General features: G+C 41.4%; 1 protein-coding gene across 2 annotated transcripts; it reads right to left on the bottom strand.

The window, feature by feature from the left end:
- Positions 1–35: 35 nt before the first annotated feature.
- Positions 36–21,749, bottom strand: si:dkey-191g9.5 (rap1 GTPase-GDP dissociation stimulator 1). Of its 2 annotated transcripts, none has more exons than XM_056396239.1 (14): positions 21,649–21,749; positions 16,181–16,285; positions 13,672–13,794; positions 13,374–13,499; positions 12,930–13,058; positions 12,247–12,372; positions 10,846–10,989; positions 10,105–10,236; positions 8,453–8,587; positions 8,064–8,189; positions 7,496–7,635; positions 7,183–7,309; positions 5,571–5,699; positions 36–4,052 (listed from the first exon to the last, which is right to left on the bottom strand). In XM_056396239.1, the coding sequence occupies exons 3-14, from the start codon at positions 13,682–13,684 to the stop codon at positions 3,925–3,927; spliced, it is 1,455 nt and encodes a 484-aa protein (XP_056252214.1). In that variant the 5' UTR covers positions 13,685–13,794; positions 16,181–16,285; positions 21,649–21,749; the 3' UTR covers positions 36–3,924. The 2 variants fall into 2 exon arrangements, with proteins under 2 accessions (XP_056252214.1, XP_056252213.1); XM_056396238.1 differs by lacking the exon at positions 21,649–21,749 and adding an exon at positions 20,476–20,777.
- Between the last annotated feature and the right edge of the window lie 3,685 nt (positions 21,750–25,434).

Raw genomic sequence — 25,434 nt, 5'->3', positions numbered from 1 at the left:
ATGTGAGAATGAAAGAAAATACACTGCAGACACTGTTTGGGGGAAGACATTGCTTAACTTTATTCTGCTCTCTCTAAAACAAAACTCCCTGCCCTCCCTGAAAAATATACAGATTTGTCCACAAATGTTAAATGATATCTAGTTATGTACACAGAATATATGTCAATACAGATATTACATGAAACATTACAGCAAAGCTGTTTCCATTTGTCCATTGACAGATTTTTTCACATTGTATTGTCTAGAACAAACATGCTCTCCCCTCCCCTGATGACTGAACTATAAACGCACACTGAAGTGCTGAGGGCACGGTTGTACAGGTGTAGTAGTGGAATTATTGTATATACAAATGTTTAATGGTTGCAGTTCTACGTGTGTGTGTGTGTCGCTTCTTCACATTGTGCTTCTATAGGACTCCTCTGTCAGATGGAAAATAACATACAACAGGAAGTTACCTTTAGAGTGAAGGTTCTAGCCCCACCACCCTCCCGGCCTATCATTGTTACTCTCATTCACATCATCCTCAAACTTAAAATCAGGTTGAAAAGCAGTGTTTGATTGTCCGTTCTGGTTAAAAGTTTCAGGTGTGTAGCACCTGTAACCACACCCAACTGTTCCAGCTGTTTATCATTAACCTAAGTGCATTTCTACATCACTGCAGCAATGCTAGCAGAATAACCACAGCTGATACGACGTGCTTGTGAATGGAACAATACAACAACAAATCATCATCACATCCAGATCAAAATAAACACACAGGCTGAGTCAGTGGTGATCTAACTGCTGTAGAACTGACACTGTGGCCTGTTGGTCTTTGCAAAAGTAATTTCACCTGCTCATAACAACAGCTCATGACAGGTCACAGTATTTCCAAATAAGACGAAACTAATACGAAGTGTTTGCAAATTGCCTGTTTGCAATCAGACTTATCTCCCACAAACTCCTCAGTTATCCTGCATGTTCAGCACAGCAGCCAGGCTTTTCCGGTTTAATATAAACACGACCTCAGGTTGTTTATATGTTTCACCATTAACCAAGTCATTTTTGTGCCTGAACCGAACCAAGATGAGAAAATACCAATATGAACGTCTGGTCTGTAACTTTGATTTAGCAGATGCAGACATACAATGTTGTCTTGATGGACTGGCTGACATGCAGGTCTGACATGCAGGATTTTTTTTATGCCAGAGATTAACTGTTTAAAATGAAATGATTTTCACACAGCTTATTCATCATGGTCAGTGAGGCTGCCCCACTTTTAGATTAACACAGTCAGTTAACACTGTTTGCTCGTGGCTCACCTCACCACAGGTTTGCCAGATTGAGTGTATCCACTAATTGTACTGCCACCATCAAACCCATTATATTCTGGTGTGATGAAGCCTAATGCTGCATTCATGTCATGAATGTCAAATACAACCAGCAAACTGAATTTTCTGAAAGCTCTGACTTATATGACTTGTCCCTTAAAGGTGCAATATGTAAGTTTTCTCTGCAAAGCGCTTCAGTCGTCGATGCCTTAGTTAGCATTATTTCTTAATCATCTCATACTGAGCTAAGGGCAGGCTGGATGCTACAGTGACTCATAAAAAAAAAAAAACAATATTATGAGATGGGACGGGTTGGGGCTAGCTGGTTAGCATGCTAACTTCAGAGGAAGAAAAGAAGCGCTAGAAAAAGAAACAAAACTAAAATTAAAACTGGTGTTGCTTTCCACCGCTAGTGCGTAAAGGAACAAAGTTTGAAGCTGAACATACAACGTTTCTTCTGGACTCTTAAGTAAACAGCTGTTAATGCCGTACAAAAACAAACATATAGCACCTTTAATATTACTGAAGTGCCTGAAAAAGGCAAACAGCTTTGGACGCTTCATGTCAGCCGTTGCCCATTGTTCAATTCAACTAAACTTAAATTTAAAGAATATGATGCAACATTGTCAGTTAACCGTTTTCTTATTTGTCACACCGCCAGTATGACATCCACACAGCCATCTTAAATTTGTGAATCTATCTGATCTCTACCAACCATCACATATGACAATGTTTGTGACATCAGAGCACTTCAGTCTGACATGTACAGATGCAAAAAGCACCTTCAGTTAGAGATATCAATTATGGATTTTGTTACACATAAACTATGTTTGAAATTGCTCTACTCCTGCTTGCACAGTTACATGATACAAACATTCAGATAGACATCCCCAACGTATGTACAGCAGCCTACAGTTCTTACAGTAGGAGCTCAGGACCCTTTGACAGACAACATCCAGCATACCATAAAGGTTCAGGGACTACAGCAGGGCCATGCCATGCACATTTATTGCTTGTTAACGTGGCTCCATTAATTTTGTTGGGCTGTACTCATCAGAATGACAGTGGTTAATTACAGACCGGGCAGTCTGCTTTAAAGTGCTTTGATGGTGGTTGATGAGCTGGTTGTGTTGTAAAAATTCTGGTGATGGACCAGGTCAAAGATACCTCAGTCTTAAAGTAAACTTGGCCCCACTGATTTGGAAGGAGAGTGAGAAAACAAGCCCAAAGCACCGTCCCTTCACTTTAATATCAACAATCTCAGCCAATGATTTTATTTGTGACGGGAGTCATTAAAATGAAAAAATCAATCAAAATTTTCAGTCAAATAATTTTGCTGCACAATCCTGAAACTTTATAAAGTGTGTCACTTGTTTTGTAGCAGTTGACACTTTGTATTCAGTTACTTAACACAGTCACATTTGTTTTCCATGTTTAGGTTATATGATGACAAGTGAACAATTTCCATGACAGCAGACAAACTCCAACCACTGCAGAAGGCCATCAGATGTAGCTGAAAGCTCTGAAGGAAATGTAGTAAGTGAACTATGTTAGCTCAACTCACTTTTTGTGGGGGAGTTCCACAAAGACTTAGTCCTACCTACAATCCGACCCATGGCCCTTTGCTGCCTATCCCCTCTCTCTCCCTGACTTTCCTGTCTCTCTCTCACCCCAACAATCGGCAACAAAGGCAAAATGCCCAAAAACACAACTTTAAAACTGTTTTAAACTTTTTGCTGTTTCTTTGTTCATATTCTGGGAGTGTTTTCAAAATATCATAGTACATTTCTGAATCTCCTGAGACTCTTGAACTTTTAATGATTTACTTGCAGCTGAACCTTGTAGCGGTCAGAGTCTCAGTCTCACAGAACATCATCTTTAGTTCACAACACTGAACAAACAAACTGATACAAGCTCCTTAAGGAACAGATACCATAACTGAAAGTCTGATAGTTGCTTTGAAGTATTGAAGCAGTGCAAACTTCAGTGTATACTGTTCTTGCATCCAATAAGTAGAAATAATTTGTACGAATATGTTTGACCCTCTATCTGAATGATGCCACATCCAGATCTTAGTTGCCTCTTTGACCTTCCTGTTTCAGTGCCAGTGTCAACTGTCATTCAAAGGAAAATGTAATTATCAGTTTTGAAGCTATGAATTGTAATTTTTCATAGTTTCTTTGGATAATAATTGTCCCCTGAAGGTGAGTCCACTGACCCTTCCTCTACCGCCACCACCACCGCTGCATTTACTGTACATTTGTACATGAGAAATATCACAATCTGATGACAGGTTACCATGAAGCTGATTGAATGAAGCACTTTCCTTTAGGCCAACACTCACACCTTCAGCCCTCCTTCTGTTCAGGGTTTAAGAGCTGGAAATCTGACAGTATGTTGTCAGATTGCGGGGGCTGTTATTGGGGGCACAGAGTGTTAGTCATATGCGTATTTAATTAGTAATTATTGCCACAAAACAGGTGACATTTTTAGAAGCCAATTGAATATTTAATAATATCTGTGCAGTAAGATCATTTGAATTAGAGCATGTTATTGAATAAGCTGGAGAAATCCATACAGCAGATGAGATCCTGTGTTGCTGCAGTGTGCTGGTTTAGCTGGTGTCACTGAGGGTGGCCAGTATGGAGCTGGCCTGTGAGGCAAGTTTACTGCTGCTATGATCTGTCAGTTTACTGAGGCTCTCCTTCATGTTCACAGAGTTCAACTCCTCCTTCATCACACCTACAGCAGACAGGGGTGAGAGAGAAGAAGAGAGTCTCATGTGAGATGGGTTGCAAACAGCAGCAGAAGTAAAAATGTGCAGATATGATGTATTCAAGCTGTTTCATGTGTTCATGTGCGGATTGTGTATCCCATGCACAACCTTTCCACCTGTTGTTTAAAGTGAGAAACATAAGATGAGCTGCTTTTTCCTTGAAAGCACAACAGATATGAAGACATACAGTGAGGACTGATGATCATTGTTTAATGCATTAGTTCAACAGACTCTAGAAAGAACATCTAAACCTAAAGAGGCAACATGAGAGCTGACTGCTGTATGCTGCTTACAGTACGTCTTCTTACGGCCACTGGGTGCTGGTTCTAAAGAGACCTTAGCGAGCACTTTATTAGGAACAGCACACTAACGCTGGGTAGTTCCTGGGTTCCTCATGTCATGGATAATTTCTGCAGATTCATCAGCTGCACATTCAAGCTGCCAATCTCCTGTTCTACCACATCCCAGAGGTGTTTTACTGGATTCAGGTCTGGAGACTGGGGGGGGAGGGGGCACTGAAGTTCACTGAAGTTCACTGAAGTTCACTGAAGTTCACTGAACTCACTGTCATGTTGATGAAACCAGTTTATCCTGCTGGAAAAAGCCATTAGAAGATGGTGAACTGTGGCCATGAAGAAATCTCCACACCATCACACCACCACCACCACCACCACCAGCCTGGACTGCTGACACAAGGCAGGTTGGCTCCATGGATTCCACAGGAAGTGAAACCTGACATGGTCTTCTGCTGTTGTAGTCCATCCACCTCCAGGTTGGACGTGTTGTTATCTCCTCCAAGAATGTTATGTTTTCACCAGTGTTTGTTTGTTGATTGGTTTCATGCAAAAAGTACTGAACTGATTTTCACCAAACCTGGTGGATGGATGAGGAATGGACCAATGGAAGAACTTATTAAATTCAGGCGCTGATCCAGTTAAAGTGCCAGATCCAGCTTTTGTTGAGATCTATGACTTGATCCAGAAAATGATCTGGATCTGACAGAGATGTGTAGGATTTGTTTTTTTGTTTTTTTTGTTTTTTTTTATTTTTTCCACTTAAAGAGTGGTTATCTGAGTGACCGTAGCCTTTCTGTCAGCTCCAACCCGTCTGTCCATTCTCCTCAGACCGGTCATCATCAACAAGGTGTTTCCTCCACAGAACTGCTGCTGCTCACTGGATGATTTTGTTGTTTTATACACTTCACTGCTGCCACATGATTGGCTGATTGAATTACTACATGAATAAGCAGGTATACAGATATTCCTAATAAAGTGCTCAGTGATTGTATTTATAAAGTCTCAACTTCTCTCTTAAGATACAAATAAATATATTGGGTTCTCAATTGAAATCACAGCCTTATTTACATATTAAAGTTTAAATGAGACTTGCATGGTGCACCTCCTGTGGTCAGATTGTTCTCACACTCTGAAACATGTTGAGATATGCAGTGGAACAGAGATTCTGTGTAAAAATCGATCACCTACTGGAGTTAGCCAGACTGCAGATGAGACCTAAAGCACTGAACTTGACTTCGACCGCCCCCACAGGATCCTCCAACATCTTCTTTAGCAGGGGCAACAGCTCCGCCTCCCCAAAGGGATCCTTCATCGACTCTGCAGCGATCACACAAACACACAGAGACACATACGAGTAAACAAAATGTACACATGTCACATCATATACTAGTTGGTAGATGGAAGTGTAGCACACTGATTGCAGCTGGCTACACTTGTATGTCATCTCTAGCTGTAGTTTCATTTCTGGAGTGGAGCCATGGTTGTGTTCAGTTGTTAATTCGCTTCTGTATTCCCTTGTAGTGTTTTTTGTGCTTGATGCTATACAAGCAAACAGTTTGCTTTATTTATGTGCAGGGTGGTTATTTGCTTCTGCTTCGTACATTAGCTACAATAGTGGAACATACACACGTGTCAGTGTTTATTTTAAGTCTTGGGCCAATAATAAACCGTGGTTAGCCTGAGGTGGAGCTGTCCAACCACTGTGGTGCTGAATGCTCCTCACGCACAGGCTTGTCTTTCTTTTCTTTTGAACAACTTAGAAACTTGCCTGACTCATATCAGCATCAGCTGGTTCTTAAGAACTGCCTTCTTACATGCACAGTATATATGATGTATTGTGCAAAGCATGTGAACTTATATAAAACCTAAAATAACTGCTCAACAGTGATTAAACAGCAGGATGGTATGGGACATCAGATGATGATCAGATGTATTATAATATATAAACAGTGTCCACAGAGAAAAGGTCACATTAGTCATAAAGTGTAAGTCTGATCCAGATGAGCCATTAACAACCACGACTGAAAACACTATAGAGCAGCATCACCAGGGTTTGAATTACGGGGATGATGGGGGAGTCTGACCCCCCCTGATTAAGACTTTGACCCCCCAAATGAGGTTGAAATATTCATATATCCTTATTACCTGGAGGAACAGTAATGTTAGCTAGTTCCTAACTTGAACCTTCAGTTACAGTATATTTTCTAACTTAAACCTTCAGGTACAGTACCCATTTAGCTAACTAGCACATGAGTCTCCCCTGTGCTCTCTGACCACGGTCTGGGAGCTGGAGCCGGAAACGTTAGTTGGTCTACACATCCAGAGATCCAGCCATGTTAGTCTGTGTGCTGAAATACTGTCCAACTATTCACAAACGTAGCGAACAAGGAAATAGAATAGAATAGACCTTTCTATGACCTGCTAGGAAGACAACCATCACAATGTAGTTACAAATTCACAATTTAGATTTTCCTGTACTTTTAACTCTATAATTAACATTATGTTCTTGATGACATCAGGGCCCATATTTGGCAAGCATCTGGTAAAATCTGTTCTAATTGGCATTTGTGTACCTATTTAAACTGTCCAAACTACTTCCAACCTCTGACAAGATTGAGGAGAACTGCAGAGCTGCCCTTACCTGTTCCAGGCAGGTCTGCTATAAAGAACAGACACACTCCTCAGCCTCGCTGAGAGTTCACATATAGATGAAGTCTCTTTCCAGCAGTGACTCTGACATGCCTGATAAATTCAGTCCCAGACCCTTTGACTTTACATAAAACATCTGAAATTGCTTTACCAAGGTCAATGGCAGATGCTATCGCCAGAGCAACCAGGGCCTCATTCTGCATGATGACATGTTCACTTGTTGCCATGGAGATAAGGTGCCGAACCCCATCTGCTTTGGCCACAGCACAAACAACTTCCTGTCAGAGAGAGGAAATCAGTCCATTACAGATAGTCATTGTGTGTGTGTGTATGTGTGTGTGTGTGCGCGCGCGCGCGCGCATATACATAAAGTGTCATCACATTAAACTCCAACAGACTGGGTGTGACTGCCATGAATGAAGTGTGAGCGTTGGTTGAACCTAGATCAAAATAAACAGACTCACTGGGCTGCGACTGTGTCTGATGAAGGCAGCCAGTAAGCGACTGGCTTCTCCTCGGACTCCCGCGTGGTCTTTGGCCTCGCACCACTCCATGACCCGAGCCAGCAGCACAGCATCTCTCCCCAGCACTAAGGCTGCCTCCTCTGACACCCACAGCAGAGAGAAGGAAACCCGTTAACAGAGGAGAACAAAATCAAAAACAAACCAGGGAATCTGGCTACAGGCTGCCACTGGGTTGCACAGGTGAAAAAAAGTCTCAACTCAAACAACCCTCTGATGCTGTGGGGTGGGAAGAGCGCTTGTGGCCACTTCTTGGCCACTTCTTGTTCTCTCCTAATCACACACAAACCCAGACCCAGTCATTCACAGAGGCTCCCATCAGAACTGACACCACGCTGTTACACGCTCCACTGGATCTCCTGTCAGTTGTTGAAATGTAATATTGTGGAAATCTGCCTTGACCGAGTGTTGCCTCCGCATGGTGCCACAGCAGCAACAGTCACAGCCTGTCTTACATTCCTCTACGACGTATGTGAATTTTAAAACTTTTCAAACTAACAGTTAATCTCACCTTGTCCATCCACCATCATGCGCAGTGTACCCAGCAGTTTGAACTGAACCGGCGGCATGTCAGAGCGCAGCAGGGTCTTTATCCTCTCAGTCACCCCGTCCTCCAGCATCCGCACTTTGTTAGTGGCTGAAACACACACATGTGGTACTGATGCACTTCCTGAGTGTCTCAGCGTGAACGGTGTGTGTGTTTGCATGTATTGCTTTGTATGGTTTAGAATGACAAAACACATTCAGGACATTAGCGTCCAGCCTGACCCAGGTATTCTCTTGGTGAGAGCATGTATGACTCTGTCGTTTCAAAGATAAATTACAGTGTTAATCTCCAAGTAATTACTTTGACATTTGGTGAGTGGTGCCATATCTCTACTGTTTTACTCTGATCAGTACCAGGAATGGCCAGGTTCCTCAGCGCGCTCAGTCCAGCGTGTTGAACAGACACATCTCCTTCATCCACATGTTGCTCCAGCAAAGTCAGGATGTGAGGAACCACGCCGAGGTCCAGCATCTTCACACAGTTACTGTCTGACAGAGACACAACAGGCCAAAACCGACTCTTTCAGAACCTGATTAGTGTGTGACATTACAGTACACCACATCAAAGTGTAGACATGCAATCCCAACTCACACAAAGTCAGTTTAATTAACACAAACTCAACTGAATTATTCAAGTAATACTGTATTACTTTTAAAGATGTCGGTGTCTAAGGCAACATGTTGACGTTGAATGGCCTATAGCAGCAGTTCCTCTATCAGCCACTAGGTGCTGGTTTCATACTTAGGGAACTTGTCACACATGACACTCATTAAATTAAGAATGGAAAGAAATAATCAACATAATTTCCAACATAATCCACAAAAAGATCCCCGTACTCCCGGAGATTATTCTTGGTCTTTTTCCAAAAGCATTGTCCCTAAGAACTCATGACGGTAAGTTGGTTAATTGTTGCCATCATGAGAGAAACGTCTTATTGCCATACAATGGAAAAGTGTTTGTGGTCCATCTTGGGGTCTTTGGATCAATAGCTTTCTTCTTGCATAGTGATTGAAAGGCTTACATACATCAAACAAAAAACTCCTTTTTTTTCATAAAATATGGGATTCACTACTCAATTTCTTGGAATCAATACCTGACAACCCAATTTCTTGAATTTGACATTTTCCAAATGAGACTGTACCCTTTTATTTATTTATTTAGATTTGCAAATATGTAAGTTCGCACATAAACACGTTGGGAGGGAGGGAAGGAGGGGAAAGTTGTTTCAAAATGTGTGTGTGTGAGTGTGTGTGTGTGTGTGTGTGTGTGTGTGTGTGTGTGTGTGTGTGTGTGTGTGTGTGTTTAAAATCAATAAAAATCAGTAAAAATCAATAAACATCAGTAAAAGAAAAAATCTAAAAGAATTAGCAACATGTGCTTTAAGGACAAAGGTCTTATTATTTATAGATAGATACTTAGGACCAGACATGTGGGACATGTCAGTCAGCTGATGAAAACAAAAGCCTGGAGCCTGTAAGCCCCTTGGAGTTTTGAGGTCCCTGGACAGCAACATACACTGCCTCTCCCACTGAATATGAAATCAATACAAATCAATCAATGTTGTTTTTGATGGCTTCTTCCTGTGAAGTGTATCTTGCTGGTGTTTGAGGATCTTTCCATTAAGAAGATATTAAATCTTAATCCTGCAGTAACTGATTTTTGGCCACTTGTTTTCAGGAGAAATAAACAGTTAATTGAAAATGAACATATCGTCACCTTAGTTGAGATGGGGAACTTGTTAGCAAACAGTCTATTACACATCTATTTACACATCAAGCTGACACAGCAAAATCATTCAGTGTTTACTTCAACCTGATGAATCTTAATCCAGTGTCCCCTCTCTGTTAGCTCTGTGTTGAGTCTCTTTAGCTGCTAAATGCTTCACTATGTTGACCAGCTGCTCTCTGAATGAGTGTGTTTGCTGCTGAGCAGGGAGTGGACTGCGGCTTTTTCCTCTGACAAACATAGATACAAATCTCTTTATAGTCTGTGATAAACATCTCACCATTTCTGGCGAAGTTGGCGATGGCCAAAGCTCCAGACAGCTGCAGCTGAGTGTTGGAGCTCTGCAGCCAGGACAGGACATCCTGATACACCAGTCCTGACCCCTCACCAAAACACTTCTGCATGGACTCATCTGGCAGAGACACAATAATAATATATGGTGGATGATGTGAGGATGATTTGCTGCAGCAGATCAGTAATAAAACAACAGCGGTGCACTGATTTCAGAGATTTCTGCTTTCAGACGTACAAAGACTGTATAAAGCCTGTGACACACTACCACCCAGAAAGGTCACTCTGTCCAGATAAATGGGGCAGAAAGCTGTGATAATACTGTAGACAACCTGCCTGGCTGGTCTGTTATGTCATGCCCGGCCCACACCCTCTGCACTTTTTTATCTCTGTCTCCTCCTCCGTCTCTTTCTTTAGGTGACAGCTAATGAAATTCAGTCCACACTACATTTATGGTGCATTCACACAGACATGCATGGATGCAGTGAGAGAGGACAAGACATGACAGTCAGTGTTATTTCAACTGACAAGCTGAAAATACAGAGTAAATTACATGCACAGGATTTTCTGATTACCTAAACCCGACTCATCACATCACAAATTTCTTTGTCTGTGCGGGTTGAATGAGTGAAAGACAGAAACACACGAAAAAATAGTAAATGATATACCTACACTGAGACAGTGTTGTTGTCACAGATGTCCCATGAGGACAAGGACCTGCATCACTCACCTCCTAAAAGCAGGGACACTATGAGGTTGGAGGCGATCTTGATGCTGCAGAGGTCATGGGGGTCAGAACCTCCCTGCAGGCCCCGGATCATCTCTGATAAAGCCTCTGGTACTCCTGACTCTGCAAACTGCAGCTTCAGTGCATCTGGTGGTGCAGGACAACCAGGTCAGCTTTACCACTGTCTTTTGTAACCATGTTTAAAAACTAACACTGTCTACCAGTAAAAATACAACATCAAGAAAAGCTGCAACAGTGCAGATGGAACCATTGTCCTTGCTGTTGAAGCTGGAGAACAGTTGTCTGTTGTGATAATAAGGGGAGTCTTATTAATCCAATCAGAAACATGCTAGAGTGATGACACTCGCACATACTAAATATTAAGTAAATATTAATAAGTTAGACCCTCCTTCCATCAGTAAGACAGAAGACAGATTTTTTTTCATTAGCTATATTTTTGTCAAACTGTCCTCGAGCGTTTTATCAATTCTTTTGAATCATTGTTTTGTTTGATTTGTAAGTGACACGTTCAGCATGTGTCAGTGTGTTTAGCACATATGTTCTGTCATGGCTGACCAGGTGAAGACGGTTGCGACTGTCTCCAAGCTGAGCAGCCAAATCAACACAGACCACACAACAGTGTGTTTAACATTTTAGTTAGAAATAGAGAAAATAAGAGGATAATTTTGTCCCACAGCAAAACAGATGAAACAATAATTGCTCATTTTAATGCATAAGTGAATAAGAATAAGTTATTTTGGGAATTATTATTTGTTAGCCTCACATGGTCTTTTATATATTTGCCTGTTCTTTTCATCATAAGCAATAAAATAAATAAATTGTGCCCATTTTGACTGAAGGTAGGTTCCATGTTCTACACAAAACAAAACTCAATAACTGTTCTTTGATAAATATTGTTAAATAAATAAATAATATTATAAAATTATTGTTCAACTATGCATATTTTCAGAATATTGTACAAATTGAGACAAAAAGCAAAAGTTTTCAGTGAAATCGAATGTATTTTTAATTAGTTGCAACCGTCCCTGATCTGTGTTTCAACCGACCCCAGTCTCCTCTGTTCTTCTGATCAATGAATATTTTCAGCTATTGTTCTCTTTTATCCCTGATGATCTGAATTGTGCATTCCTCTATTGCAGAGTGGACAGTGGTCAGTATTTAACTTATATTATATTAAATATAAGTCAAGTCAAGTCAAGTCAAGTCCAGTGGCTTTGTATAGCCAGAGATATGAAAGTAAAGGCTTCCTCAGTATAAACAATAATGAAAACCTCTGATGAAGCCTGACTTTATCAATCCCAACTTGAGAGGTTTTCATATGGATCTCAGATCAAATATCAAGTCAGAGTTTCATCAGTGAGTCCTCCTCCCCGAAGGTCTTACCACTCTCGCCCAGTGCGCCCAGTATCTCCAGGATGACATGTCGGCGTTCGGCATCAGGCGCCCGTTTCAGCTGAAACGTCAGCACATCTGCCACGTCCTGCTCTGCCAGGGCTTCTCTCGCAGAGTCTGCAAACACAGGGGTCTATAACTATGGACAGCGTTGGAGGTAACTAATTATCCTGACTGCCAGTCATCACACAGCTGACATCTACTGCCAGTTGAACACAGCAGCAGATTTCCTGCCCTCCTCTTGATTAGGGTTAAACAACAGTGTATTTAAAACCTCTGTTCTTCTGAGACAAGCTTCATTGCTTCATCCTGGTGTTTTCACTGTGAGCTGTAACTCAGACTCATTGTTTGACATCTTCAGAGATGAGATGAGTTGGAGAAGCAGTGAATCAGATCTGTGTTTGTGTGTTGCTTCTTCCCACTGCTTTCTCTCAGCGCTGTACGCAAACACTTTAAAAAGCTCACTGACAGACAGTGTGTTCCAGCATTTACTCTACCCTTGGACCTGTGAGCAACTTAGTCTGTTTTATATGAGTGACAAGGGAAAGCCATGAGAGCAAGATGATCCAGAATGACAAGGACAGTGAAGGACATGTCTAATTACTGAGACAGTGTGATTCAAACCATGGAAAATAATGATAAATTACTATAATGAATAAAATCTAAATAATCACCCATGTCAGCCAGGTTACAGAGGGCCAGCAGGCAGACATTCACCAGTGGGTCATTCTCTGGATACTCCCTCATTATGGACACCAGTCTGGGGATGACACCGCTCTGGACTAACTGGTCCTGTTGGTACGCTGGGTGGGAGGTCAGAGAGAGAGAGACAGGGGAAGCGATGAAGAATACAGTGATTTATTCTGGTATTTGTTTTTAATACAAAAAGAATCATTTCTTTATGGTCAGTGTTTCAATTCATGGCCAAGACAATTGTACACAATTAATCACATTTAACGGAGGGTAATAAAAAATGAAAGCCGTACACATAGCACCTAAAGATGCAGAGAGACTGTCCGTCTCTGTCACCCTCAACAGAACAGTCTCTGCTTCATCAGCACACTCTTCATCATCAGTAAAACCCTTGTGACTGAGCCAGCACCGTCACACCAACTCACAGTTGTCAAAGCAGATGCGCCCGATGGCCCGGCCAGTGTTCAGCAGCATCTCCGGGTTATTGCTGTTCAGATGGGGAACCAGCACCTTCACCAGGCCTGCCTCAATGCACGGCTCCCTGACCGCAGCTACAACACACACAACCATGAGACGTTACCTCTTCAACTCTGGTATTTCCCTTAACTGTACAGCAGATTGTTAAACCTGCTGTATTTTATCACTATTTGCAGTATTGTATCTTGTTTTCTATTCTCCTAAAACATAACAGCTAATAACCAGTGTAGCAGGGTCCCACTGTACCTTCACGGGCCATCTCTGCCACCACCAGAGCCACCTGGCAGGTCAGGCTGCTTTTCCTCTGTAAGGCCTGAGCCAGCGTGGGAAGAATCCCACTTTTGGCAATGTCAACAGCAGCATCTTTCTCTGTGGACACACAACAGCAGGATGTCAAACCACAGCCTGTACTAGAGATATGTGGGGTTTTGAGTTTACACAGTGAAGCTCTGATGTGACTTTGATGACTGCAGGTGTTTGCATTAAAAAAGGCACCACCACAGATGGTGTTGGTGGCCTCCTCACCTTTTCTCTACTGCCAACATCACACTTTCACTTTTATTTAGGTGACAGGCCGGATGCAACATGTACTTTAAGAAGGTCTTATGTTTTATAGATATGTCAGACATGTTACACATTCCCAAATTGAATTAGCTCAATCAGCTGAACAAAAGCCTGGAGCCTTTAAGGTCCCTGGAGTTTTGAGGCCTCAGGGCAGCTGGCCTCTGCCTCTGCCACCGAATATGAAACGCAGTTTTTTCTATAAGGGATCCAAGATCACCTATTCCTGTCAAGTGTGTCTTGCTGGTGGTTTTGAGGATCTTTCCATTAAGAAAATATTAAATCAGATTTTTGGCCACTTGTTTTCAGCAAAAATAAGCAGTTCATTTGGTTAGTTGTATCACCCTGACAACGAGTTTTCAATTTGCACACAAAATCCAGGCTAGTGTAAAGCACTGGCTTTCAGTCACACACCTACTACTGTCTATGTCATGTCAATTTTAGATGTAGGTCACATGTCTGAAGCGCCTGAGTCTCTTTTAAAAATCAGTCTGATGAGGTCAGACCTGTGTGTGTTTCTGTAAGGCTACAGCAAAAAGCCATTAGGGTGGAGCCATTTTGGACTGCGGTGCCTTCATTTTGAATATATGATTCCACTTCACAATAAGACTCCCCTTATAAAGGATTTGTGAAAGGTTTATAACTAGTTAATTAATTAGCTTGCTAACACTTTATAAATCATTTATAAGCTGTTATAACACAGTAGATAAAAATGGGCGACTGTGACCTGTTGCTTGCCAAATAGTGAGCCCACATGTATCTGTACTGTTGAGCCTCATATCTTTTGTTTTCATATCGTTTTCTCCATCATCAGCGTTTGTAGCTGCTGCTTCATCACCTTTGTTCAGTTACTATCAATGAACCACCAACAGCATCTTAATGGTCAAATCGTTTCATTTGACAGATCAGATTATGGCAGATCACATGATCATATCACATGACCAAATTCATCCTATACACCAGTATTGTTTACCTCGACATGCTCTCAGCAGCCGTCCTCATTCTAATCACAGCTGTTGATCAGACTGTTCTGCACAGTGGAGATTAACATGGAGATGCTTTTTGCTGGCTGGTCTCTTCTTTAGGACTTTAGCATTCCAGGTAGAACACAACACTTTTCTTGGCATCTCATCTTTACAACCATGAATGAATTACTAACATTGTTAACTGGCAAAGGAGTCGTATTGTAAAGTGTAAAACACGTCCCCATTTATTAATCAATTACTATAATTTATAACTGGTAAAAGGAACAGACTTGTATACGCCTGCCTACATTCTTATCAATACAGTAACTAAAAGAAAAGAAAATCATTCCCACTTGTAACCTTCAAAAATATCTCCTTTTCATCCCTTTTTTTTAGCTTTTTGAACCATAAACTTACAAACATCTCTAAAATCATATAAACTAGAAAAAAAAAACACTCTCCAGTGTAATAACACTTGTGAAAGTTGAAACTGTACTATGGCAGTCAGAAAAAAATCTGGGGCCTTCTGATTCTATATGTGAAACTGAAAATCCTTTATTTGAATATGGATACCAACGCGTTTCGACTCACAAAGTCTTGATCAGGGCATAGGTGCAATAAAAAACAGGTTCGCATTTAAAGGCTCATCAGACTGACTACCTGATGACTTCTCTCAGATCATATTTGTCTCCTGTATTGTATAAGATATAAGGCTCCTTTTACCAGTTATAAATGGTACTAACTCGTCAGTAAGATTAATGAGTAGAAAGCATTAACTATTTGCCAAATAGTGCGTCTGCATCAATGTATGAAAACTGTGAGAACTTGTTTATAATTGTTTATTTATGATTTATAAAGTGTTAACAACCAAATTAATAACCTAATTATAAACTATTTATAAATCCTTTATAAGGGTGGTCTTATTGTAAAGTGGAAATGAAGACAATGAGTGAATGTAACAGAGAAAACTACAGCGCAGATCGAGAAGTGAGAGCCGACATGAAGCCAGCAATGTTTCATCTTCCTTATTCCACATTCATCTTCCCCAGAACACTCTGGGGAGCATGGATATTTATTTCTGGTAATGCACAACTTTCTTCACTTGCAGAATGAAAGGGCTGAGCTACAGATGACAGAAGGAAAAGTAAAAACCATCACGGCCTGTTTAGTGTAACCTGCACATCAGAGCTAAGCTGTGTGAGATGGTGCAGGTGTGTGACATGACTTACTCTTTTCCAGCAGAGAAGTCAGCACCGTGTCCAAATGAGGCTTGAGCTCCTCTTCAATCAACTCTGTGCTGACACTGATAGCCTTTAGTGCCTCACTCAGAGAGTCTGCAACACACACACACACACACACACACACACAAACATACACACACACACCACCACCACCACCAGACAACAACAACAATAAAAGTTAACAATAATGCAGCTTTAAAAGACTTCCTTATCCCCCTACATAAACACATGAACACTAAAATTTGCATAAATGAACAATAACAAAACAAAACATTAGCGGGAAGTGTATGAGGTACAGTAAATGGTGTGAGCATATGTGCATCAGTAGAGTTATAACTGGAAGTGGAAGTGAGAATAGCACTGGCTGCATGAACCTTATGAGACTGGACTGGTCAGCTGATGCCCACACAGCTGTGAATCAGCTGGTGATTGTGAGGCATGAATGAAGCAACTGATGCCCAACCTGTGGGCCATGAAGGTATTGCAAGTGGGCTAACAAAGCATTTGCAAACAGTACAATTTTGGTGAAAAATTTTAATTCTAAAAAATAAAACTATAGATAATGGTTTAAATGTTTCAAAATGTAATGATCTTTAAAAAAATAAAAAATATTTAAAAACTTCTTTCATAGTTTTTTTTCTCATATTAAGGCCTATCACTGTGATAAGCCAATGATGGGAACTTTTATGTTGTGCACGTCCTACTTGTTTGCAATCCTAGTCTGATTGCGCACTACAAGATGAAAAACTGGAGGATCAAAATGGATAGCTGTCAGCAACAGGAAGAGTTAAGAGGAAAGAGAGACAGAGACAGATGGTGAATGGACAAGTGATCTCTCCCCATCAAACAAAAAAGAAAAATGAGCTTCCTGCATGTTTCCCTGCTTTCAGTTCAATCCTGAATGTTTGATCATCATCATTATAACAAATGTTCTGACAACATGTTATTTGGCCTCCGTATTGTAATTTGGTTGGATGTGGATCACAAACATTTTTGATATTTTCAAGAGTATGAAAAGGTAAGGAAAAGTTTGGGAGCCCCCGGTGCAAATGAATATTCCACCTTTGGACTACTACAGTGTTCAGTGGTTATTTCTTCATCAACCCTGCACTCATGTTGAATGAGTTGTAAATACTCTATTTTAAATTAGTCCTCATATATCTGAATGTATTGAACCGAGAATTTTCTTGCTGTGAGACAACAGTGCTGCTCACTGCACCAAGGTGATGCCCCACACCTCTACATTGGCAAATATAAACAAGACTAGGTCTAGACCTAGTGTTATGTCTGGACTGTCCATGGTCAAATCCTGATTTTATAACTGTGAGTTCGTCTGACAAAACCAGCAAACACATAAATGAAAGACAAAGACTGAGCTGTGATTTCAGCTGGATTTACTGTAACATGATCACTCAGAGAGAACGTTAGAAGAGACGGACTGTCTTTCTTATTTTTTACTTAATTTTTCAGGCTTTTCCCTTTATTACAGCCAGAGAGAGAGAGAGAGAGAGAGAGAGAGAGAGAGAGAGAGAAAGACATAGAGAGAATGACATGCAACAAAGTGCCACAGGCCGGTCTCGAACCTGGGCCACCACGGCAAGGACTAAGCAAAACTGACACGCTCCACCAGGTGAACCACCGGGGCCAGAGACAGATTACCTTTGTTACTCAGTCTCTCACACAGAGCACAGCCTCCGTCTGGATCCACAATAGTTTAATCTTTATTTACTTCAACTCCAGAACGTAACAGACTTTTATTAGAGGCAGGTCTTTATGTCTGACTCCCTCTGTTTGATATGTGGAGTTGGTCATAGTCGTTAGTACGAAGCCTCGTTACTGATGACTTCTCTCTCTCTCTCCCTCTCTCTTGCTCTCTCTGCTCGCTGTGTCTTATGTTTAGTTATTCCTCTGCCTCCTTTAGTAATAATGATACATGGAATCAATGTAGTTTATTTGCTGTAATGGAGGCCGGGCTCAGTGTATTGGAAGTGCTCCTCCTCTTCCCTGTAGTTGCTGAGCAGCCAGGAAACCAGAGCAGCTCGATAGACTGTGGCTCATCACCAGTGGTTGAAATATGATCAGTCAGTCAGTTAGTCAGTCAGTGGAATTCATGATTGTAACATGTCTGCTTTATTGTTGGAAAGCTGATATCTACTGTAACACATTAGCTAAAGGTCAATGTTGGAGCACAGAGGATAATAAAAAAAACTATTCGTAGATCATGATATCGGAGCAAAACCCACCAATAAATGTAAACCATACAGACTAATCAGTGCAAACAAGCTTCATGATAACAACTGAATCAATGTAGTTTGGAAATCGCCCTGTCTGTGCACTATTAGTGGTCCAGCACTTGGTGGTTGGTCCTGGAAAAAAGGTCGAACAGCTACTAGAAAGGATATTATAAAATCTGGTATAGATATTCACTGACCCCGGGGAACGATCCTGGATAATTCTGCTGACCCTGATCATTCAAAGTTTCATCCTGAGATAGATACAACATGAAAAATATCTTGAAATGAATGATTAGACTACCACAAAATTTATTGTGGATACTCATCCCCAGAGGATGAAGAGATATGTTCATTTTGACCTCCTGACCTTTCCACCATCAACTCATATCACTATAAGAAATATAAATCTCTTAAAGGCAGACTAGAATGTAATATACATATATCCCTGCATCCATGCCCCTCAGAGGAAAAACATCACAAACATTCAGTGTCATTACAGGAAGCAGTGCACCCGTTACGTCACAAGGCACAAAGTAAATGTGTGGAGGTCGACTATGACCACGCTCGACTTTCATGCAGGAGACTTCCTCTGTCACAGCCCTGCAGTTAACTTAGCCAAGTGTTTCAGTCGCCTGACCTTAACCCTCATTTATTTTCCGTTTTTCTGACCTTAACTCTACCCTATATGCCATAGGCAGAAACAGGAAGTGAGAACAACATTGCTGGTGAATGTAATCTGTGGTTTTAGTTAGTTCAGTTAGTAAGTTCAGCCTGATTACAGCCTTTCAACCTGAGACATCTTCAATCATTTGGTCCATTGCTGGCAGCTCAGGTGCAAGCTTCAGGAGCTGCATACACAAATGTACATACAATAAAATGCATTACACACACACACACACACACACACACACACACACACACAGAGTGAGGAGAGACCTGCAGATGGTAATCACCTCAGCTAATCCGTTGTAAGTCGAATGAAAATAGCCTGAGTGGAGGGGGCTATCAGGCTAAGACAGCCTGCAAGGTTGGGATCTAACCCCCACGTCCTTGTGAGTGTGTATGTGTGTGTCTCTGAGAGACGGAGAGAGAGAGAGAGAGAGAGAGAGAGAGAGAGAGAGAGAGAGAGAGAGAGCGAGACTATGTTCATGCGTCCATGTGTGTTTGACAAGAGAGCAGGCGAGCAATTTACTAATCAGTCCCACAGAGAGATGTGAGGGAGTCCCCAGGGTGCTTATTACAGCGTCTTCAACTACTCTGCATGTTTCCACATATACAAACATACAGGCTTGTCTACATACTATAACACACATATATGTTTGGATGTAATAGAAGGAACAAGTGCACAATCTAATCCAATACAACAGTCCAGCAATAAATCCCATGAAGCTTCTTATGTTTAGTGGTGCTCAGACTGTCAGGGAGCTGTTGATTCACCCCTGTGATCATTTTAAATAAATGTGCAATGCTTCCACTGGCAGCAGTTAGCAAGACGAATAACAGTCGGCAGCAGCAGCAGTAGTTTGTGATGAGGCTGGGGTGTTGGGTGGTGGTGTGTCTTCAGCTTCTAATGCGTGACAGCCAAAGGCTACTGAATAGTTCCTGTTCCTCCACTCTGGAGCTAAACAGAGCACTCTCACTGGCCGCTGACACAAACAGCTCGATGTTGCTGGGGTTGTCTGGACTGACACTGGGGAGTGGTGCAACTCCACGCCTTGCACCAACACAGATGAAAATATTTTAAATTCAATGCAATGCAATGCAAAAAAACTAACAAAAATAAACAGAGAGAGGAGCCCCTGCTTTACTGTTTGGAAACAATGATGTTATAGGCGTGTATTAGAGACTGACTCTATCTATCTATCTGTCTATCTGTCTGTCTATCTATCTATCTATCTATCTATCTATCTATCTATCTATCTATCTATCTATCTATCTATCTATCTATCTTTTGCTATTCCCCTTATACACACATTGAAACACACACATTCCCTGCTGTGTGATGCCTAAAATCATACAACCGCACAGTGGATGTTCGATGCTACTCACCGGTGTCTGTCATGGCTGCTGGTCGGCAGGCTCTCTGCTGGCTGGCTCACTGCCTCTGCCTGCTAGCACTGTCTATGTGTGTGTGCGTTTGTGTGTGTGTATGTGTGCTTGTGTGTGTGTGTGTGTGTGTGTGTGTATGTTTGGGTGTGTGGCAAGCAAAGGAGCTCCCCTCCCCTCCCCTCTTAAGGTCAGGTGTACCCCAACTCTGTCTCTCACTCTGTCTGTTTCTCTCTACTCCTCACTCTCACTCCTTCGATCCCATTATCCATCTCTCTCTCTCTCTCTTCCTCTCTCTCTCTCCATCCTCCCTGCCCCCACTGCGCTTGCGCTCTCTCTCTCTGCTCATTTGCTCTCTGTTCCCACCTTGTTCTTCCTCTCTCTCTCTCTCTCTCTCTCTCTCGCCCTCTCTCTCTCTTTTTTAAATCACAAATTCAGATAAGCTTCATTGTTCAGATAAGAGTATCTACTGCACATAAAAACATGATAGACAATAAATAAAGAGAAATAAATGTCCTAAATATCTGGAATGTTTTTTGAATGTAATATAATGTTTCTCACTCATTGTCATTTTTTTTTCCAACACTGAAAGAAAAAAAACTCTCTATTTTACAGAAATATTTAATGGAATAATATTTAGGTATGGATAAGACCACCTACTCAGAAACTCTTTGTTTTGTACTGGACTGAGTGTAACAGCCTGAACTAGCAGCACACTGAATGTACTGATGCCTTTACAAACTACAAGCCACAAGAAATGACTTGAAAAGTCATTGGTTATTTTCAGCTCCACTCTGGACTGTAGACTGTACTTAAAGATGGACATAGCCTCTGAGAAGTCACTCACAGGTTTCTCAAGGGCAGTTTTGAAGCTCAGAGTGAGCTGCTCCATCTTGGCAGTGTCTGACTCCGCCCCCAACTCCCATCTAATACATAATTGGAGAAAGAGGAGGGGCCTGTGTGGAGCTGAGACTTCAGTGCATGTTGGGAGCAAACGCTCTCATTAGCATTGTTAGCAGAGCTGGGCATCTTGCTCGAAGCCAACCAACCAGCTAACCCAAGGCTAATTAGCTATGTCACGGGGTAAGCTAACAAGCCAGGTATGATGAACACAGACATTGATACCTGCTAATTATAGCGAACATATAAATAAAATAAGAGCAGAATTTCACTCACCTCAAAATACAGGAGGACACACTTCCTCACATTCTGTTCAACTAACCAGCACACATTATCCGTCTGATATTTACATGAAGAATCCTCCAGAAGGCACAAACATGGCCGAGATGTCACGTTCAGCGACTCAAATTAAATGATGTAACGCCGAGCAGACAGCTAGCAGCCAGATACTGAGCAGCTAGCCAACTGTGACAGCACCCATCTGTCACCCCCTCAATTATTTTTTTAAGCCTGAATAAGATTTAAAAGAGTGAGTTACATAAATATTCACCACCTGTTGTCTCAATTAGCTCTAGAGACCAAAACTGTTTTTGCACCAGGCTGTAAACATGTTTATTTCTGCTGTAAAGTTGGACATTTTAACATGGGAGTCTGTGGAGACTGACTCACTGTTGGACATTTGTCATCATGGACAGAATGAGTAACATGTGGTTAAGGTTGCGGTTAAGAGAAACTGTGTTTTGTTGACTGGACTTCGTCACTGTGCGGACGATGTCACTCTATAACAATATCATCTGACTTCCTTCCATCATGATTAGAATGGCCACTAGAAGGTGCTGCTGAAAGGCTGATGCTGTGTCATGTGACCGTAACATGTTAAAATAAAATGTAACTCTGGGTTGTAAAAAATGATCTTGCACAACCAACCTATGTTTTTTTATTTTTTTTAAATCAGAATTTAAATCGGCTACTGTAGAAGAGTTCATCTCTTTTTCCATTACAGTTTCAGCTCATGCCTCTGAATCTCAATCCTCTCCATCCTCCTACCTTCACTTCTCTCACTCTGTCTCTGTCTCCCTCGGGTGCAGGCTGCCTTCTCTCCCTTCTCCGCTAATTCGCTCTAAGTCTATTCAAAGCTCATCAGTTGATTATCAGCTGCACAGAGAGAAGCTGAGGCTGAGATACAAAGCAGGGAGTTGTGACACAAACACACTTCCTCCTGCTGAGGGTTGTGACTGGAAAATGTCACAATGTGTCAGAACGCAGGCAACACAGAAAATGAATAGAAGAGCTGGAGAACAGTATTATTTCTGTGTGGGTAGGAGAAGAGGATGTCTGGGTCAACTGGAGTGTCTATCCTAAAGTGAGCAGTCAGCTGTTCTCATGTACTGTAGATACACTGTATCACAATACACAGTTCCATTTGAAACAAAACGCCACCACCATGACTGATGCCTTCCTACAGTGGCTGCAGATAGAGCACCACTAGTGGCCACTCTGTGGCTCAAAATAGAGTGCTACAGGAATGAGTCCTAAAACAGCTAAATTAGTTGCATTTTATCATCCTGTTCCCTCATCATGTGGCCGTGATGTAGTTGGTTTATAGCCTAACTTTAGCTTTTTGCTTCTACTGATTGTATTTAGGCTTCAAACATCATAAAGTCAACAAAACCTGTCAGGATCATAAACTGTTGTTTGCCACAGATCTTCTTTTCTGCAATACTGCTTAGCTTTCTGTCGAGGGAACCAGGGTTATGCTAACTTAAGCGTTGGCCTATAAAAGTATATCATCCCTGATGCACTTTATATCACTGGTGCCGAACATACTGTATTCACTAAAACTCAAAGTAAAAGACATTCTGTCTCTGTATATAATTAGCATTTCTCTGTAAGTGGTCAATCTTAGCTTAGCTTCACTTCAGGTAACATGCATAGTCATAATATTAATGCTTAAACACATTGTTGGTTTTTGTTTGGTTCTGTTTCTTTGGCCCCTTGGGAAGAGAGGAACCTCCACCACAAGATAAAACCACATCTGGCATCCTGACTCCATCTCCGTCTGGTATCAACAAGTAGTCTATATCTGTGTTATCTGGATAATCACATCTTCTCACAGGCCTTATCTTGAATCTGCAACATTGCTATCTTGATTGTGATCTCAATATGCAAACAGGGTGGGCCGGGTCGGTGGACTCTACAAACACAGTGTGCTTCAGGTGAAGCGAGGCAATGGGGATCCTCTTGAGGGACCACTGAGGTGGTCACATGACAGATGGACACAGCTGAAAGTTACTTATTGCAGGCTGGCTTGTTTAGCTCATGTTACTTAGATTTAAACAGGTAATCAGAGCCAGTGGAGCTTGTTGGCACTAATGCTAGATCAGCTACCTTCACTGGTCATGTGACCTTTGTTTTGCATTTAATAGTGTTCAAAAGTACATGAGCTCAAAGGCCCAAAAGCTCTGCAGAGCTGGTGTTGGTCCTCTGTGGGTTCGTCACTATTTATGTCATACTTTTGACTCATGTTAATGTAGAACATATTGACTAGTACAGCTTTAAAGACTGTACTGCACACAGCATGTGTGCTTGGTTGACAACTTCTTCATAAAACTGTGGAGACATCACGTTTGTCTACAGTCTTTTCTTACATTGACCTCTCCTCTTCTTCCCCCTCCTTCCTCTTCCTCTGTCTCCCCTTTTCTTGAGATTGCTTGCTGAGAACTAATAAATCAAAAAAAAAGTTAGAAAGTTAAAAGTAAAAAAAAGTTCATTTACAAAGTCAGTAGTGAAGTTTCTCACAGGAGGCAAAAACCACAGCTGGGAAAGCTGAGAGAGAGGGAAGCTAGCGGCTGGATTTCTGCTTCTTCTGCTCTCTGTACAGCAGGGGGCGTGCTTGTGCCGTTATCTGCTCATGGAGGACAGTTAACAGGACTGGTCCTACATGTGGTGGTCACCATCACGAAACCCCACCCCATCCTGGCTTACACCCAGTTACATCATCTGGATATCAGTATGAAAACAAGGCATGATGTAACCCTCCTTTTAAACGGCCTGAGAAAACCTCAGGTGAGGTAATGCACACACACACACACACACACACACACACACACACACACACACAAAATCACTGAAGGGATGAGTGGCATTCTTCCGAAAGATATTCCCTAATTTGGTGTCCTGTGGATGGGGGTGTTGTCATCTGTTTCTCCACTCATTTTACACGTCTTTCCGTCATTGTCTGCACCAGAATAAATATGTCCTTTTTTCTTTGGTTTATAAAAAAAAGCTACACTTAAAGTGGCACATAATGTGACCTTTTACAAGCTCCCTTAATGAGCTTTGCTAGTTATGTTTTGGCTGTAAATGCTAGAGCATGATAGTCGTGTGACTAAGAGCAGTGAGAAAATCTGAGGAAATGTAATTAGAGCATCAGTTAAGAGCTTAATTTATTGAACCCTGACTTAAGTTCATAACATCAGTTATAGATCTTATTGACAGTGTCAGGCCACAGATGTTCTCTAGCCAGAAAACCTATTTACAGTACTCAATACTAAAGATTATACAGTAACTCTTTATAATACAGCCTGCCAGTTGAGTCAGCTACTAATAAAATACTGAGTGAAGTTTGGGGGAAAACAGTGCTGGCAAACGTTTTTTTATTGTGTAACACCAATTATTCTTTGTACTTATGACACGTATCAGAGGCAATTAGTGTACTTTTTACTTCACTACATTTATCTGTAAACTGTTACTAGTTACTTTGCAGATTAAGATTTAATATACAAAACATATGATCAAATTATAATATTAATTATATTATTAATTATCATAATTATAATAATAAATTATATTATAATAAATGAATATGATCTTCCACCACAGTGTATCATACTGCACCACTGGACTGGTGCCTGTAGCAGCAGCAGTTGTCCACCTGTCCATATGCATCAATCCTGAAATACATCAATCAATCATTTCTAAAGGTGCATAGATGAAGAAGCAGCACCACAGCAGCAGTAGAGTAAAAGTGGACGTCTGAGGCAAAGCATAAAGATGGATAAT

This window comes from Seriola aureovittata, chromosome 14, assembly GCF_021018895.1.
Source record: "Seriola aureovittata isolate HTS-2021-v1 ecotype China chromosome 14, ASM2101889v1, whole genome shotgun sequence".
In the NCBI taxonomy this organism is placed as follows: domain Eukaryota; kingdom Metazoa; phylum Chordata; class Actinopteri; order Carangiformes; family Carangidae; genus Seriola; species Seriola aureovittata.
This window is presented reverse-complemented; position numbering and strand designations above follow the sequence as displayed.